The sequence below is a fragment of the Pelophylax lessonae genome (assembly GCF_965119305.1).
Source record: "Pelophylax lessonae genome assembly, chromosome: 3".
NCBI classification, from domain to species: domain Eukaryota; kingdom Metazoa; phylum Chordata; class Amphibia; order Anura; family Ranidae; genus Pelophylax; species Pelophylax lessonae.
This window is the reverse complement of record NC_138770.1, coordinates 196562971-196581239: the sequence shown is the minus strand read 5'-3', so window position 1 is coordinate 196581239 and position 18269 is coordinate 196562971. Positions and strand designations below refer to the sequence as shown.

General features: G+C 41.5%; 1 protein-coding gene across 1 annotated transcript in view; it reads right to left on the bottom strand.

The window, feature by feature from the left end:
* Window positions 1-17498, bottom strand: part of LOC309550441 (autoimmune regulator-like) — a gene marked incomplete at its 5' end in the record, with an annotated part of 54479 nt that extends 36981 nt beyond the window's left edge. The window contains 6 exons of the mRNA XM_082250820.1: window positions 4530-4627; window positions 9439-9534; window positions 12611-12691; window positions 14831-14965; window positions 16396-16570; window positions 17352-17498. Of these exons, the coding sequence (XP_082106946.1) occupies window positions 4530-4627; window positions 9439-9534; window positions 12611-12691; window positions 14831-14965; window positions 16396-16570; window positions 17352-17498 (732 nt within the window). The remainder of the gene's footprint in view (window positions 1-4529; window positions 4628-9438; window positions 9535-12610; window positions 12692-14830; window positions 14966-16395; window positions 16571-17351) is intronic.
* Between the last annotated feature and the right edge of the window lie 771 nt (window positions 17499-18269).

Below are 18269 nucleotides of genomic sequence, written 5' to 3'. Positions count from 1 at the left end.
GGTGGACGGGTTGATAGTTGTGCCGTTGATGTTGGCAGAGAAGTCAGGGGAAGAGGACCGTGGGGTAAGAAATACCATGAGCTCGGTTTTTGACAGGTTGAGTTTGAGGAAGTGATGTGACATCCAGGCTGATATGTCTGTTAGTAAGTTGGTGATGCGTGAGGAGACTGAAGGAGTGAGCTGAGGGGTGGAGAGATAGATTTGGGTGTCATCAGCGTAGAGATTATATTGAAAGCCATTGGAGACAATCAGCTGACCCAGGGAGGAGGTGTAGATTGAGAAAAGGAGTGGTCCAAGAACAGCTATTTTATCTCTCATAAACACTAAAATATTAGTTGCAGAGAGATAAAAATAATTCCTTCTGATCGCACACATTTTGGGCTATGTGTATGTGTAAAACCGTATTAGTAATGTGTACAATCAAAGAGAAATCCCTAAAAAATGTTGAAACCTTACAAGCGGACTTGAACAAAATAATGGGGTGGGCAACTACATGGCAGATGAGGTTTAATGTTGAGAAATGTAAAGTAATGCACTTGGGCGTCAGAAACACAAAAGCAAGCTACTCACTAGGGGGGAAACCTCTGAGTGAATTTAAGATGGAAAAGGACCTGGGGGTACTGGTAGACAACAGGCTTGGCAGTGGCATGCAATGCCAAGCCACTGCAAGCAAAGCCAACAGAATACTGGGATGTATAAAAAAGGGGATTCACTCCAGAAATAAAGAAATTATACGACCACTCTACAAGACTCTGGTCCGGCCACATCTGGAGTATGCTGTCCAGTTCTGGGCACCGGTCCTCAGGAAGGATGTGCTGGAACTGGAGAAAGTCCAGAGAAGGGCAACAAAAATGATTAGGGGAATGGAGGACATCAGCTATGAGGAAAGACTACAAGCACTGAACTTATTCTCTCTGGAGAAGAGACGATTGAGGGGGGATATGATATCCATGTACAAATACTGTACTGGCAACCCTAGCATAAGGAACAAACTTTTTAGAGAAAGGGAATATAATAAGACACGTGGCCACTCACTAAAACTAGAGGAAAAACTGTTTAACCTTAAAATACGCAGGGGGTTCTTCACTGTCAGAGCAGTAAGGATGTGGAATTCTCTTCCACAAGCAGTGGTATCAGCAGGGATCATCGATATTTTCAAAAAACTATTAGATGGGCACCTTAAAGACCACACCATACAAGGGTATACAATGTACGGTTAACAGCAAACACACACACACACACATCATAGGTTGAACTGGATGGACTGATGTCTTTTTTCAACCTCACTAACTATGTAAAACCGTTATACAGCATCAAGCAGTGATTGGTATTGTTGCGATCGGAGTGATGAAATCCTGTCTCCGACCAAGCCATCAGAACTATTCATGGCCTATTTTATCTTGGTCACTTCAGACCCCCCCAGGGTTGATTGGCCAAGGGCTAAAGTCCAGCCAGCATCCATTTTTCAATAAATTTCAATAAATTGAGGACCCTGAGATAAGGATGACGTGCTTCATGCAAAGACAGTCTGACTGGTGGATCGCAGACTTTCCGACATGCTCATGTCACAGAATAATCCTCTGAAAAGTTTATTTCTGTTTTTATCCCTTTTTATTTTCATAGTGAATAGCCAACTCTGTATGTCCTTTTTGTCTTTTTTTTTTTGTATTTTTTGTAATTCTCCTCCTTTGTACATATATGTGATGCCCACTTTTGGGATATTAAATTTAAAAAGTAGTGGCTTCTGGGTTCTAAGCTAGGACTCCTATCCCTAGAGAGATTTTTGCATTTTAGTGTCTATTTACTTGGTCTAAATCTGTTGCCAAACTGTATGCAATTGTACTAGGTGTTGGCAGATTGCATACAGATCATAAACTAGCAGCCAGCTAGATTGGAGTGGAGTCTCCCTCTAATGGTGGCCAGAGGTAGTGCGGGCTGTAAAAAGTGTATCACGACCAGTCTTATCTGCTCAAAATAAGCTTTCCCTCATTCCCTACCCACCCCAGTCAAGGTCCACGACCCGGTTACCTAATGGGCATGCATTTCTTTATACTGGTCGTCTGCAAACAGGAAGTGTGCCTGATGTAATGCTCTTCAAATAAAAATTTGGAGGCACTCAAAAAGGAGGAGGAGAAACAAAAGCAATAAAGAGTGCAACCAAGCGCCACAAACTGACGTGACAGAAACAGGTGAAGCCGCCATTCCTCTGTAAGATGGAGCATATGGAGGGAGAAATAGATATTGTTAAGCAGTATGGCAAATACTCTGTTACTTAGTTGACAAAATAACATTGTTTTTTCCAGCACCATAACCAGGGGCAGGGGGAATAACTGGAACAGAAAGCAGACGATTCAAACCACAGGAAAAAGAACATCTTCTTTCATCGTGGGGATAATCAATCATGTGATGAATAGGGTTAAAGCTCATATACACAAGCATTAGACTCAGAAGCAAGTTAAACACAGTTAGGGAAATTCAAAACCGCCCAAATTACATTTTTTTTTTTCATTTTTGCATTGCCTATACCGATACCGATATTTTGGCCTATGCATATCAGTATCGGCTGATATTTTCGTACAAAAAAAAATGTTTTTTTTATTCGACCGGTAAACTTGTGGAGGGATCTGGGGTCTAAAAGACCCCAAACCTCTCCTCTGCACTTAAAAGCATTTAAAACGCCAAGTTTGGCTGTTTTGAATGCTGTCATTTTTTTGTAATCTGGCGCCAGACAGTACCCGGAAGTGATGTGACTCATGACATCACTTCTGGGTTTTTTACATGGAGCCCCGATCAGAGCCGAATGCGGCTTTGATCGGGTCTTCGGCGGCCATGCAGGCTGGTTGCCCGGTTCTCCCGATGGGACAGGAGACCCAGGCGGGCCGCGGAAGGCAGTGGGAGCGGGGACGGACGTCCCCTCCCGCTCCTTGTAATGACAGCCGAGCGGCTTCTCAGCCGCATCGGTTGTCATTACAAGACAGCCGACCGTCGGCTATGGATGCTGGTACAGGGGTGATGCCTCTAGCTGCAGGCATCACTCCGGTACAAGCACTCTCCCGAAATATCGGCAATATCGGTAACCTCCGGGTGCCGATTCCGATATATCGGGAAAAGTGCATATCGGCCTTCGATATATCGGCTTTGCCGATAATCGGTCGACCTCTATTTATAACCCCTGTCAGATTTTTGAGCTGATGTACAGAAGTATGCCAGTGCTGAGAGTGGACAGTCACTTTGCTGAGAAGCTTTTGTGTTTGTGTCACCTTCCTGCACAGTGCTGATTCCCCAGCAGAATGCTAAATGTAAGCAGGAATACGGGTGATGTCATTAACCAAATATGAGCAATGTGCCCATTTGGTTTGCTTTACTTTTCACTGAGTCTGACAGTGCATGGCACTAGGTGGATTCAAAAGCTGCTATTGGACTGACCAGTGGCTATGGATCTGCCCACTGCCATGCGCTGTTAATCAAAAGTCAAGTGGACCTGATAGGGAACTAGTTTCTCAGTTCATTTCCCCATCGGGTTCCTCCCACCCCACTACAAAACTCCTTGGCCATACACCTGTTAGTGTGATAGGCGCAATGGCCAGGGAGGGAGGTTGGTGGTGAATGTACTGAGAACTGAGTGTACAGCGTGGACATGGACAGTCTGTAACAGGTACATGAATCGGGTGCAATCGCCAACAGTTTCCATGATACGCCCCAAAGGAAGTATGCGCAGGTAGGTTTGTTTGAATTGCTTCTAACTTGATTATTTGCCTTGTTCATTTTGTTGCTTCAAGCTGCTTTTTAGGTTTTTTTTTTTTTTCCATTCACTGATTTGAATGGGGATAAAATGCAGCTAAAGTGGGGTACACACTAGTAGAAAATCTGCCGAAAATTCCCGTCCGAGGTAAAATCGTACGATTTTCGGCTAGTGTGTACACAACCTTCAGCAGCCGATGCCGACATTTTCAACGAAAAAAAACGGAGGGACAAACACCAAAATTTTTATTGTCCGTCCCCAGACGACCAATTTTCGTTTAATGTGTATGCAGTATGTCGGTGAAAAATCGGATACGAAACACTGCGCATGATCTGAAGTTGCCGACGACCCGGAAGTCTAGGAACAAATGTCCCAAAAAAAAAAAACATTGGACGAGAAATTTCGTGAACATTTATGCACTGTCAACTAAAAACAGTTATGAACGCTGAGCAAGAGAGAGAAAAATCGGAGGATATTTCGTCCGATTTCCGTCAAGTGTGTACGGGCCTTTAGACGAAAACAAAAGCTTATACATATGAACAGTAAAGTAGTTGACCATAGATAGAATGAATTTAAATTTTCTGCAAAATTTCTTTCTGTGAGTGGCCCTGTCGGCATCCCCCAGTTCAACATAAGTCAGATGTTCCTTTTTCAAGCTGTAAATGATTTTGTTTTATATTAAAGGTAATCCTTAGACTTTAGCATCCAAACTCACTGGCTTTACTTCATTTATATATATTTTTTATAACTAAACATTAATATAATAATATGTATTATTAGAGCTTACAAGACCAGAGGGTGGTTTGGGACGAAGGGTCAGCTTTAGCGGATGGTTGCGGCTTTGATCTACGCTCTCCAGTTCTGTTTCCTTTGGTCTTGCCCTGTCTGAGTATTAGAATGTTTTCAGCCTATGACAGAACTGGTAATTTATTTAATTGTCAATAAAACAAGTGTACTTTTTAAATATACAAATCACACAAACATTTCCCTTTTTGTAGCTGTAAACTTTTCTGAGGTTTTAACACAAAATATTGTTAGTGGGGAGCATGAAGAACTACAGTAGCTCACAAATGTGAGTACACCCCTCACATTTTTGTAAATATTTTATTATATCATTGAGGGAACCATGAATGCCAACATGTACTGTGACATTAATGGCTGTGTGTTGAGTTATTTTGAGGGGACAGCAAATTTGCACTGTTATACGAGTGAGTTGTACACTCACTACTTTACATTGTAGCAAAGTGTAATTTCTTCAGTGTTGTCACATGAAAAGATATAATAAAATATTTACAAAAATGTGAGGGAGGGGTGTACTTACTTTTGTGTGATACTGTATATACAAATTTCTGACATTGTTATATACTTGAATTATACTAAATGTATCTTGTCACATTTAAAAAGCTGAACATGTATCAATACCTTTATTAGCCTAGTATTTATTAAGAGACAACAGATTTCTTGTGTAGTTAAAGATGCATTTTTATTGTTCAATAAGTCAATGTTCAAAACCTGGGCCATTTCTTTGGCTGAATATTTCCCAGGAATTAACATTTAACAGCAAGGGCAGTCCTGGGAAAGCAGAAAAATCAGAAACTTTTCAATAATACTTACATATCAAATAAAAAGGTTATTCTACCGACAACTAAACCTTGTGGGCTGAACAAAAAAAACATACAAAAACAAAAGAATAGATCCCTCTATTCATACAAAGGAGGTGGATGGAGCAATCCCCCCAGGACATTGTATTCTGACAGCAGGACCCCCCATTGTCAGAATATATTGATCAGCAGTTGTAGCTGTTTGGCTGCAGAACATGATTGACAGAAGCTTTCCAGCACATCCCTTTGACAGAAGTTGATCAAATTATTAACTTCTGTTGGGCAAGGATGGCCACACACTGATCGAAATTCAGCTGGTCCCTGCTGAACCGGCCAAATATCAACCAAATATGACCACCTTTAACCAGATAAAATGGCATAATCAAATATAAAAGATAATTAAGCCAAAAGGCAACTTACATTTTCTTGAGCTTTCTTACAATACATGTGTTGTTTAATAGGACTTACATGACATGTACAAGACATGCCCATACTAAACTCTAGATAGAAGATGCCCACAAAGATCCATAGGTATCTGTAGTGCAATACCTTTGGTAAATCTGTCCAGCAGCAGAAGAGTGAGCAGACCAGACTCCAGACAATTCATGGTGCTCTGTTTAAAGTGTAATATTGGGCAAAATAGAGAATGAAACATGAAACAGTCTTTTACTAGCATAAATACACCAATTTTGTTTATGTGCCTCACTTATCTTATCATAGTTTTGTTACCTTCTGATCCTGGCATAGATCCATCATTTTTCCATTTCCCTAAAAAAGTTGACACCATTTTTTGTTCTGCAGTGACATTGTATAGCAGCATTGTTACCCTGGCACAGGACATGGTACTGTGACACAAGGTGAGGGTGCCAAAATTCCCTCCCATTAACCCTCCCACAAGCTGTTTAATTTAGCACTGCAAACTGTAGTCAGAAATATTCAATTTTTTCTGTTTGTTTTTGTGTGAAAGCAATAATCTCTAATGCAGAGGCCAAGCGTAAAGAAGTCAGCTTATCTGCATAACTGACCTGTAAGTTCCTTTGCCACACAGGGGGTAGAAGGTGAGGCTCCTCTCAGCAGGTAGCACAGACGTCATTGTATCCTGTACCTGGAGAAAGCCAGACATCTCGGCACCGGCAATCTGGTGCCAAGGTCATGGCTGAATTCAAAGTACAATAGAATATCCCTATGCTGGCAGAAAATGTCAGCCTTTTCAGAGCTTCCCCTATTGATGGACACAGGGGAACCTATGTTTGGAGGTTCCACTGGAAGGAGACAAGAAGATGTTTAGAATCACAATATTACAGAATTACACAAAAAATTACACAAAACACAATTACACAAAAAAATTATAAATCACATAACAACAAATGTGCCATAAATAAAAATAATAAAAGGTCTTTCAAAATATCATATAAAGTGCTCCAAAATCCAAGGTGCAGAAATGCTTGATGTAAAACATGCCACGAAGTGTGCCACACTCCCCTCTTGTATCCTCACTCACCAGAAAGAATAGACCCGCAGCTTTTCAGTCTGGGGGTCAACCAAGCTTGTGTCTGGTGGGATGGAATCCAGGCAACTAAACAATTAAATCAGGTCCCACCAATTGTTGGTCTTGGGGTGACTTTAGTGATCTTTGGACTGTCAGGCTTATCGGCCCTGGAGGCAGATCTTGCCTCCACAGCGACATCCCTTCCTGACCTCCGTGGAACGCACGCTACCAGTGGCGAACTCAAAAGACCCTCTGATATTGCTATATGCCTGTGTTTTCTGCAAATCTTGTAAGTTATTTTTATTGTGCGCAATAAATGTTTTTTTTACTGTACTTGACTATGGGCACCATATATTTCATTAAGTCCAAAGGTCACTAAAGTCACCCCAAGACCAACAGTTGGTGGGACCTGATTTAATTGTTTAGTGGCCTAGATTCCATCTCACCAGACAAAAGCTTGGTTGACCCCCAGACTAAAAAGCTGCAGGTCTATTCTTTCTGGTGAGTGGGGATACAACAGGGGAGTGTGGCAAACTTCGCAGCATGTTTTACATCAAGCACTTCTGCACCTTGTATTTTGGAGTTTGGAGCACTTGAGCACTTTATATGATATTTTGAAAGACTTTTTATTATTTTTATTTATGGCACATTTGTTGCTATGTGATGTATAATTTTTTTATGTAAGCGCTGTAATATTGTGATTGTAATTTTCTGAGTTTTGCACTTGCTGTACAGTAGCTGCACACTGATGTTTTTTCGATATATTTATTCACATAGTTATTATATGATTTTCGAGAAGATGTTTAGAACTGCTGCCTGCATGGGCTGTTTGCTACTCTCCGGACACTAGGACTGCTGAGACTTGCTGTATTTGCTACTCTGTGGACTATTTCTCCTTGCTGTGTCTCACAATTGCTACATATGTGGTCCTGAAGCTGATACCAGGACACCCAGCCCTCTGAGGACCCACAATCAGCCTGTGAATGACCTTTGCCATCTGTCCTCTGAACCTCCCCTCCCTGCCCCCCTACCTGGATCCCCTTGGCTGAGGTTGCTGTCAGCTATTGAGTCACATGACCTTTGCTGTGTCCACATTGCTGTCTACCCTGTGTGCCAGATTGCCCTGCCTGTCCTCTCTGTTTTGTGCCCAGAGTCCTCCATGGATTGCCCTACATGCACTTTCTGCAGTATGCCCAGCGTCCTCTGCAGAGTGCACTGCCTAGACCCCTGACGTCAAGACCACCACACCTACTACCCAGGTCAGTTGGACTTCGGCAGTGTGAGTCTTCAAACTCTTCTGCCCCTCATTTCTTTTTGCTGTTCAATGTAGCTACCTGTGGATTTTTTATCAGTGCTGTGCCCCATTGCTTCTTTGCAAACTGTTTACCTGTCCTTTGCCATATTACCACCCTGTGGACTTTCTCTTTGTGCTATGTCACACTGCCACCCCTACCATACACCTGAGTTCCTCAATAAATGCCTGCATGGCGAGTTCCATGGGACTTGCCTCTGTGTGTCTACTCTGCACTCCTAGTTTGTCACAAAAAAACGAATGCAAAGTTTAAAAAAAGATTCTCCCAGTGTAGCTATTGGAGCTCCTTGAGAGCCGGGCACTGTGCTTTGTTTAGTGAACAGCTGTCACACTGACAGCAGAATGTCACTAGTTACACAGAGAAAGCTGCTGAGATTTATAGCTCAGTTCTACACCATGCAATGGCAACAGAGGCTCCTGCTCCAGCTCTGCACCCTGCAGCAAGGTGCCCAAAGCAAAAGCCTCTTATGCCTCTGCCTCAGCTTAGCCCTGGCTCAGCTATACCCTGAGACAGGGTAGCCTTAGATGCACATGTATCAATATCTATATTAAAATATAGAAAATAAGTGGCTAACAAATGCTTTTTAAGCGGTTACAGCAACATTATTATTCTTTTGGAAAAAAAGGTTTAAACCATGAAACAAAGTGAACTTTTAGGGCTCTTTCACACAGTATGTCCGTCGGACGGACCCCATTTATCTCAGCGGGGGATCGATCAGCCGATCCCCTGCTGAGCAGGAGGATGACAGCTGTTCTCCACACTGTGTGCGGAGACACAGCTATCAGAGCCCCATACATCTCTATGGGGGAATCGGATGGGAACGGACCGTTGGTCTGTTCGATCCGATCCGCTGGACAGATGGAAAATAGGGTTTCCATCCGTCCAGATTTGACGGATCGGATGTCAGTGGACATGTCTCCACTGACATCCGATGCCCCATAGGGATGCATGGGGGGACCGTTCAGATCCGCCAAAAAAAACGGACAGGCGGATCTGAATGGTCCGTCTGTGTGAAAGGGGCCTTAAGCTGCCTCCACCAGTGTTAAATGATTAGTGCAGACCCTGTAACTGACAATTTTGCTGAACAGTTTGGCCTGTTACAGAAAGAGTTAAAAAAAAGATCTACTGATAGGATTATCAGGTTATAAAACTATGTTACCTAAGGGAATACAATTGAAACAGACCACTTGATAAACAACTACTTCTTCTTCCCTCACTGATCTTTTATGTAGTTAGCTCAGCCTTGAATCAACAAAGTAAATCAATAAAAAGTCCAAATGCTTCCAAAGTTACCTGTGTCCGTTTTCTTGTCCACTGCTGGTTTGCTGATGGTGAGGACAACAAGCTTCCCATCACCCCCATTCAATGAAGTTGGGATTTTTGGAAGATCTGAGGATGTCATGACCCAAAAGTCAAATTTACATTAAAGGTGAGACTGAGTATTGAATGTAAGGTAAAAATAAATAAATAAAAGATATTTACAAACTGTATCAAATCCTGATTTTTTTTCTCTCCAGTGACATGTGAAAAATATGCTGGCAGTCACATGACTTCTAAATCACATCAAATCATATGACTTTCTATGGTGCTCTACAAAATAAAATGGCACTGATGGAAAAAGGACTATAACCCAGTGGTGTCAAACCTGTGGCCCAATATAAAATTGTAAACTTACCGTACTAAGAATTTTTTTTATTTGAAATGCGTTTACACTTAGCGAACACATCCAGCTGAAGACAAAATTGACAGTGTCTCTTTACTGAACTTTTATCTTCCCCAAGTAAAATCTCCCACTCCTCACAATCACACCTTAAGGCCCGTACACAGGATAAGAAAATCTGAAGGGAAAATTCGTCCGACGACCGATCTGACGATTTTCGGATTGTTAGTATGGTGCTTTCGACAGCCAACTCCGACTTTTCGGCTGACAAAATCCTGATAAGCAGGCTATAAAATTTTTGTTGTCCGTAATACAACGTCCGATTTTCGTCTCATTAGTACAGATTTCGACAGAAAAAAATCTTAAGAGCAAGACTAGGCATGCTCAGAGACGAAAGAGCACATACAAAGCAATCCAACACATGACATCACTTCTGAAGTAGAATTCTGTCGTACGGGAAAATTCGTATGAAAATAACCTCTTCACTTTCCACATCAGACAAGCATGCCACAAAAAACGGACGACAGATCGTTCGATAATCTGATCGTGTGTACGGGGCTTTAGTCATGTCATCAGTTTTCAGCAGCACCTATATTTGTGAGCAACTATTTTCAAGGATGAAGCACGTGAAGGGCAAAATTAGAACCAAAATATCGGATGAGCACCTTGAAAATGAATTGGGAACTGCAACTCCACCCATCGAACTTGATATTGCTGCGTTAGTTTATCAAAAACAGTGTCAAATATCGCACTAGTTTTATGTTGTCCTCTTTTCCCATAATAAAAATATATTACAAAAAATATGAAGTTTTATTACTCAAATAGGTACATTATATATATCAGTGATCGTTAACTTGGGATCTGCCAGACTTTATCTGCTCATCAGCTATCCTTATTGTTATTGTATTTTATGTGTGGACACCCGTGCTAGAATCAGTCAGCGTCCAATGACTACAGATACCTAAATCTGACCTGGTGAAGAGACACAACATTGAAATATAGACCAGAAAATCTACAATGGGCCAAAAAGACGACAGAGTCATGTCACTTTCTGCTGGTATCTTAAGCTTTAATTAGAATTTTCTGTCCCAGCATTTTTTTTAGGTCAGGCACTTTCATATAATAAATAGAGGAATGGAAATGGGAGACATTGGGGTGGTTAATCTACTTAAGGCAAATAGGCTGTTTACTTTGCAAGGTAATTTATCCCAGCGCTTTTACTTTGTAAATAATCTTGTACAATGAAATAAAACAGCATGTTGGCTTGTGTGGGGATCCACTGCCTTCCAAAGTTAGCTGTTAACATCACAGGGTTATTTAAAGTTATGTATTATCACTTCCTGACATCACATGTCCATATACAGAAGCTGTATTACTGCAGTACTGTATTTTACCCAGACCAGAAGCAGGGACTATTCCTGTGTTTTGGCTGTTTATTTGTAGCTGTGCATAACGTCCTGTGCTGATTTATAGTGATAGACAAGTCTCTTCCCTATTGTTATTAACTCACATGCACATTGCCAGATAGCTAAAGTAGACCTGTGCTACTGTATGTATGTAGTGGTCACCTTCTAATATATTATTAGGTGAACCTGTTTATTGCAATAGAGTTTAAATGCAGTCCCTGTTATTTTAGTTAACCCTGTTAATTCAAGTCGGGATTCTATAGCTAGTTTATGCTTAGGGTTCGATAACCAGCATAGGCTACAGCCAGGTTAGGTATTTGACAGTCACTTCTGGTAGTTTGAGGTCCACTTACATGTCAGATTAGAAACTACTAGGGAATAGATAGGCTGATTCTGAGTTCCAGTGCCACATCAAAGTTTCTGTGTGTGAGAACCTGTGTTCCAGGCTGGTTGGGCAACAGTTGGAGGATCTCCCCATCACTGCTGATCTTGTCTTCAAGTCTTTAACATTAATACGGATGCTGCAAACATCCTCAGGAGCACCTGCAATTGAAGTTTTCTGCAACATTCATCTGGAGGTATATTTTATAATAACTATATGTACCTGGGTGTATGTGCACAATTCCACCAGGACTCTTGTTGGGGCCTTTGCTGATAATACCTGTTTGTATATTGGATGTACAGTATGCACTATTATTATTCTCTTCTTATATAAAGCTTATATTATTTTTATAGTGGTGAGCATCTATATACATATGGTTAACTCTGCTCCCCAGTACTTTGATTGGATTAGGATAGGTTAATTTCCCAGGATAGGAATCCCTTCACTGAGGCCCTGTCCTGGGTGATAGCACTGCCAACTTTATTATCAAACCCACTCTTCCACTTATCGAAGGATTTGGTTCTCTTATTTACCTACAGGTGTAGTGCCATATCCTGATTGGGAGGGCTGGTTCTCATAACCCCCCTTCCAAAAAAGGACTACACTTGCACATGATTAGATAATGGAAGTCAGCAGAGCTTCACCACATTCACTAAGCTCTGGGGAAAATTCCCTAGCAAAGTGCAACTTCCCTTGCAAAGTAAATAGCCTATTTGCTTTTAGAAAATCGATCCATTGTCTAGTACATACAGTAGATATAAAGAGTATGCCTGCAGATATAAGATGCCAGTCACTTGAAGTACATTTCTACCTATTCACACCCAATTACCAGGTATCTACTACAGCCCTGAAGGAGTGCTTAGTAGGAAGAACTCCATGGCAAAATTGATTAGTTGATAGAACCAACATTTTTTCTTCCATTCATCCTTTATATAGGGTTCAATTTTCATACTTTGTATTTTTTGCCTTGTATATCACATCTGAAGATCAGCAAAACTGTCAATTCATGTAACTTACATTGTGCTTGGGATAGCTCTGATAATCCCATCTTGTCATTTTTTTCCAGTTTACGAGGTAACTTGGATTTGGTTGGTGTTCCTGGTCAGCATAAAGAGTAATCAATCAGTTATCATAACATCAATAGCATACCTAGAATAAACTATGAAGAGGAATAGGGTTGATTATCAGGAATTCAGAAAGCGTATTTAATTCAGGCTTCAGGATGTTTCTTCTTTAGATAAAACCACCATGAGCACCTTAATGACTATATTTAGCAGCATCAGAATGTGTCACTTGACTATAACCATATATCTCATTTCCCAGATTGACAATTTGGGTCAGAAAATTAAAATTTCCCACAACTGTGCATTCCTAGTTTTCTGCTGCAACACTAATAATTGTTTTAACTGAACACAGCATAATGTCTGGCATATTGCATTCACAAAATGCTTAACCGGACCCTAAACTCTAGAATAAAATTTAAAAAAATCTATTCAAGCATGTATTTTTAAAAAGTTCCTTCTATTGCTCCAAGCCTTCTCCAATTCTCCAAATTCCTTTGTTTTAGCAACTCTGACTTTGTGTAGGAGGGTCTCTATGTTCCTTCTCTATTGCCCCACTGAATGTAGGAATGTAGACACCCTCCCTTACTCACTCCCCAGATGGACTATGAATGGACTATGAATTATAAACTATGGAATTTGTAGCGTGCATACAGCAGTGCATATGACAGCAAATAACATGTACTGCTCGCTGCAAACAAACAGAAGTAAGTGGGAAAAGGAGAGATTGAGGAGCTCATGGAGGACATTACAAGGAAGCAGAAAAACACAGTAATAAAGAATTTCAAGAAAAATAGATTAAATGGCCATCAAGTAGTAGATGTTTAGGGAATATTTTTTGATTTTTGAAAAATAAGAACATCCTTTAGTTTCACTTTAAGGCAGGCCATACACAGTGCAAATTTCATTCCTGCAACCAAGGGTTGCAGAAAAAAATTAGCACAATTCTTTCATTAACCCACACAATGCTAACAGGGGAATCCCTCCTGCCCAGCAATTGTCTGCTCCCGGTAGGGGCGACTTCACCCGCCCGCTCCTGCTGAGAGAAGACACTGATTATTGCTAGCGGCTATAGCAGCGGCTAGAGATAATCGCAAGGGAATCCGACAGGCTGCTTGTACCCAAGTTGATCAATCGTTCAACTTGGTACATTCAGCCTGCCCATTAATGACTAAGACTAAGGCCCCTTTCACACTAGCGGACCGTTCAGATCCGCCTGTCAGTTTTTCAGGTGGATCTGAACGGATGCCCAATTCATCTCTATGGGGCATCGGATGTTAGCAGAGACATGACATCTGATCCGATCCGATTCTGGCCGTCAAATCTGGACGGATGGAAACCCTATTTTCCATCCGCCATCGGATTGGATGGGATCGGATGAGAACGGACAGGCGGTCCGTTCTCATGCGATTCCCCCTTAGAGGATAGTGGGGACCTGACAGCTCCATCTCCGCACACAGAGCGGAGACAGAGCTGCCATCCACCTGCTCAGCGGGGGATCGGCGGCTCGATCCCCCGCTGAGAAAAACGGAGTCCGCTGACGGACTCTACAGTGTGAAAGGGGCCTAAGACTTTTTGTATAAATGATAGAGTCAGAATTTAAAATGCCAAGCCCACCTTTAGTGATAAGCCCTTTGTGATAAGCCTCTGCCACTCCTGAGTGTGGCTGCTTTAGACATTAGTTAATGGCACTTTAGAAGCAGCAGAGGGGTGCAAATTTTTAATCCCAGCACTCATTTTATAGTGCACATACAACAAGGTCAGAAAATTAGCCAAAATCCCAAACTACTCCTAAAAAAGAAACAAATTCACCTTGCCTAATTTCAGAAGTATTATTTTAAAAATAACGCTATGCTTAACAACACCACATTTTTTTTACGTTTTTTTTTATTTCGGGCATATCACAACACAGACAGGCCAGCCTTGATGCACATCATATTAAATTGAGAGTAATACAGCAATATAAGATACATCCCATACATAAAACCATGATCTCGTCAAGTACATAGCCTTTTGTTATACAAGGGTGTTCTTGACATTTATGTCACTGCTCATACTTGCCTGCTGCGAAAGACCCTTGGAAAAGGACCCCAGACCATGAGCTGTGCATATGAAGTGTCCAAAAACACCAAAAACATTAATCTTTCTCATCTCTCCTGTGTTCAGTCCAGTTTACCTGTTGCAGAGGAATGCCCTGTGGATCCACTTTCCTCACTTCCAGCTTTCCGTTTTGCCTGAGCTTTATGATGGTCTGACCGTTTGGTGGTTGAAGGATGACGACGTGCCTTGCGCTGAGACAAGCTATTAGATGCTGATAAATGACAGGTAAAGGTGAACTCCAGGCAAATAAAAAATACATGTATAAATATAGATTTGTATACACTGGTAAATAAAGAATGTAAATGCAATTTGTGCAAGTATTTGAATCTGACATAGTACAAGTCTCTGTAAGCCAATGCCCTGGTATAGGAGTGATCTGCTAAGACCAGCAGGCTGCTTTAGCACAGGCTGTTTTAGCTGTTGTTTACATTGTGTAGAGGCAGCGCAATACATTAATACATAAAAAAAAAAAATTAAATGGTCAGGCCAGATTAGGCAGCAGACAGGGACAGCCAAAATACAAGCCAGAGGCCAGGGCAGGCAGCAGAAATGGATAACCAGGATTTAAGCTAGAGCAGCAGACATGGATAACCAGTATACAAACTCCCAGTTAGAGAAGGCAGCAGACACAAATAACCAGTGTACAAGTCACCGGTCAGGGAAGGCAGCAGACACAGAAAACCAGTATACAAGCCACCGGTCAGGGAAGGCAGCAGACACAGATAACTAGCATACAAGCCACCGGTCAGGGAAGGCAGCAGACACAGATAACCCGTATACAAGCCACCGGTCAGGGAAGGCAGCAGACACAGATAACCAGTATACAAGCCACCAGTCAGGGAAGGCAGCAGACACATAACCAGTATACAAGCCACCGGTTAGGGAAGGCAGCAGACACAGATAACCAGTATACAAGCCACCGGTCAGGGAAGGCAGCAGTCACAGATAACCCGTATACAAGCCACCGGTCAGGGAAGGCAGCAGACACAGATAACCAGTATACAAGCCACCAGTCAGGGAAGGCAGCAGACACAGATAACCAGTATACAAGCCACCAGTCAGGGAAGGCAGCAGACACAGATAACCAGTAAACAAGCCACCAGTCAGGGAAGGCAGCAGACACAGATAACCAGTATACAAGCCACCAGTTAGGGAAGGCAGCAGACACAGATAACCAGTATACAAGCCACCAGTCAGGGAAGGCAGCAGACACAGATAACCAGTATACAAGCCACCAGTCAGGGAAGGCAGCAGACACAGATAACCAGTATACAAGTCACCAGTCAGGGAAGGCAGCAAACACGGATAACCAGTATACAAGCCACCAGTCAGGGAAGGCAGCAAACACGAATAATAGGGATACAAGCCAGAAGTCAGGTCTGGCAGCAGACAGGGATAACCAGGAAACAAGTCACAGGTCAGGAGAACTTGTCAGAGGTCAGTACATAGGAATCCCTGAACAAAACACAGAAGGGTGTGCGTCGATGTGTGATAAAGGCAGAAGCGGCACTACATCATGGAAGGTTAGTAGTAATGATAGTTCTTTGTCATTTCCCACACACTGACTTAGTCAACTGTTAAAAAAAATCCTTTTATTAAAAAAAATCCTTTTCAATTAACAACAATTGAGTATACATTTACCGGTTTGGAGTGCTTTGTGAATTCCTGAAAGACGGGGGTAGCTCTTCAGAATATATTCGGAGGATAAGAGAGACCAGAAGTTGCGGATATTGTCCTTGTCACCAGTCAGAAGCCAAGTAAGAAGAGCATGGAAGGCTTTCTGTGCGCCCATCCCTTCGCCTGCACGCTGGGTCTCCTGTGAAGTCATGGTAAGAAAAGATCTAAAGCAGGGTTGTCCAACCTGTGACCCAAGACAACTATGATTGCGGCCCTACACATGATTGTAAACCTGCCTAAAAATGTTACATTTTTGGGGGGTTTTGTTTTGTAAAAATACGTTTACACTTAGCAAACACACGTGGCAGAAGAAATATTTGACAGTGTCTCTTTATTGGACCTTTCTAAGTACAGTAAAGAAAATTACTTTACTTACTAAGTCTAGTTACTTTATAAGATATTACAAAAAAAGAAAAAATAAGTTTTATTACCCAGATAGGTACATTATCTATGTCAGTGTTCATTGACTTGTGATGTGCCTGACTTTTTCTGCTCATAAGCTATCTTTCTGTTAGTGTATTTTATGTGTGGCCCAAAACAACTACTCCTCAATCTTCCAATGTGGCCCAGGAAGGTCAAAAGTTTGGACACCCCTGATCTAAAGGTTCTGAAAGCTTAAGTTGACCATACTCAGAGTGTATTTCAGACAAATCCTGGCAAAACCAGCCAACATTCACTCAGTGGGTGGCCCAATCAGCCTCCTTCTCCTCAACATCCTTCATTTCAAAAAAATCGAAGAAGCCAGGCAGATTATTGTTGGCTGTATGCAGTCAGCATCAGGCACTGTTTGGGTATGTTGACAGGTGGTGGTGCCAGCTGTCAGAATACAAAATTAGGCACATATTTTATTCAGGCCAGGGAGATTTAATGGCATGTCACACATATGTCAATGATACACACTTGCAGATGATCACATGTACCTGAAATTTGTCTTCAGAAACAAGGTCTCTGTCCATCATACCATAAAGAAGTGGGAACAGATCAGTAATCGCCACTGCTATTTCTGTGTGGTGCCATTTCAAGAGTGCTTTGAGATCTCTCCCTCCAGAGGAGTCCTTTTCAGACATTTTCTACAAACAACAGAAATATACTTTCTTAACTACTACTGGAAGATTTACCCCCCTTCCTGACCAGGCAATTGTTTGTGATACGGCACTGTGTTACATTACGTCCAGGCCACTTTTTGCAACTTAGCACTGCGCGATTTTAACTGACAATTGCGCGGTCATGCAACCCTGTACCCAAACAAAATTTACGTCCTTTTTTTTTCCCACAAACAGAGCTTCCTTTTGGTGGTATTTGATCACCTCTGCACTTTTCATTTTTTTTTGCGATATTAATAAAAAATCAGTAAAAATTTTGCGAAAAAATTGACATTTTCTACTTTGACAGTTAAAAAATATCCAATATATTTAATTTTGTCATATATTTAGGCCAAAATGTATTTAGCTACATGTCTTTGACAAAAAAATCCTCAATGAGCGTATTTTTACCACTTTAAGATCAGGAAGATTTTACCCCATTCCTGACCAGGCTATATTTTGTGATTCGGCACTGCATTATTTCAACGGATGTCCTTTTTTTCCCCACAAATAGAGCTTTCTTTTGGTGGTATTTGATCACCTGTGCGATTTTAAATTTTTGAAAAAAAATATTTTTTACATTCTGATATATAAAAAATTCCCCAAAAAAAAATGTAAAAATCACAATAAGCGTATTTTGATTGGTTTGCGCAAAAGTTATCGCGTTTACTAACTACGGGAAAGATTTGTCATTTTTATTGTTTATTTTTTTTACTAGTAATGGCGTCGATCTGCGATTTATTTTGCGGGACTGCA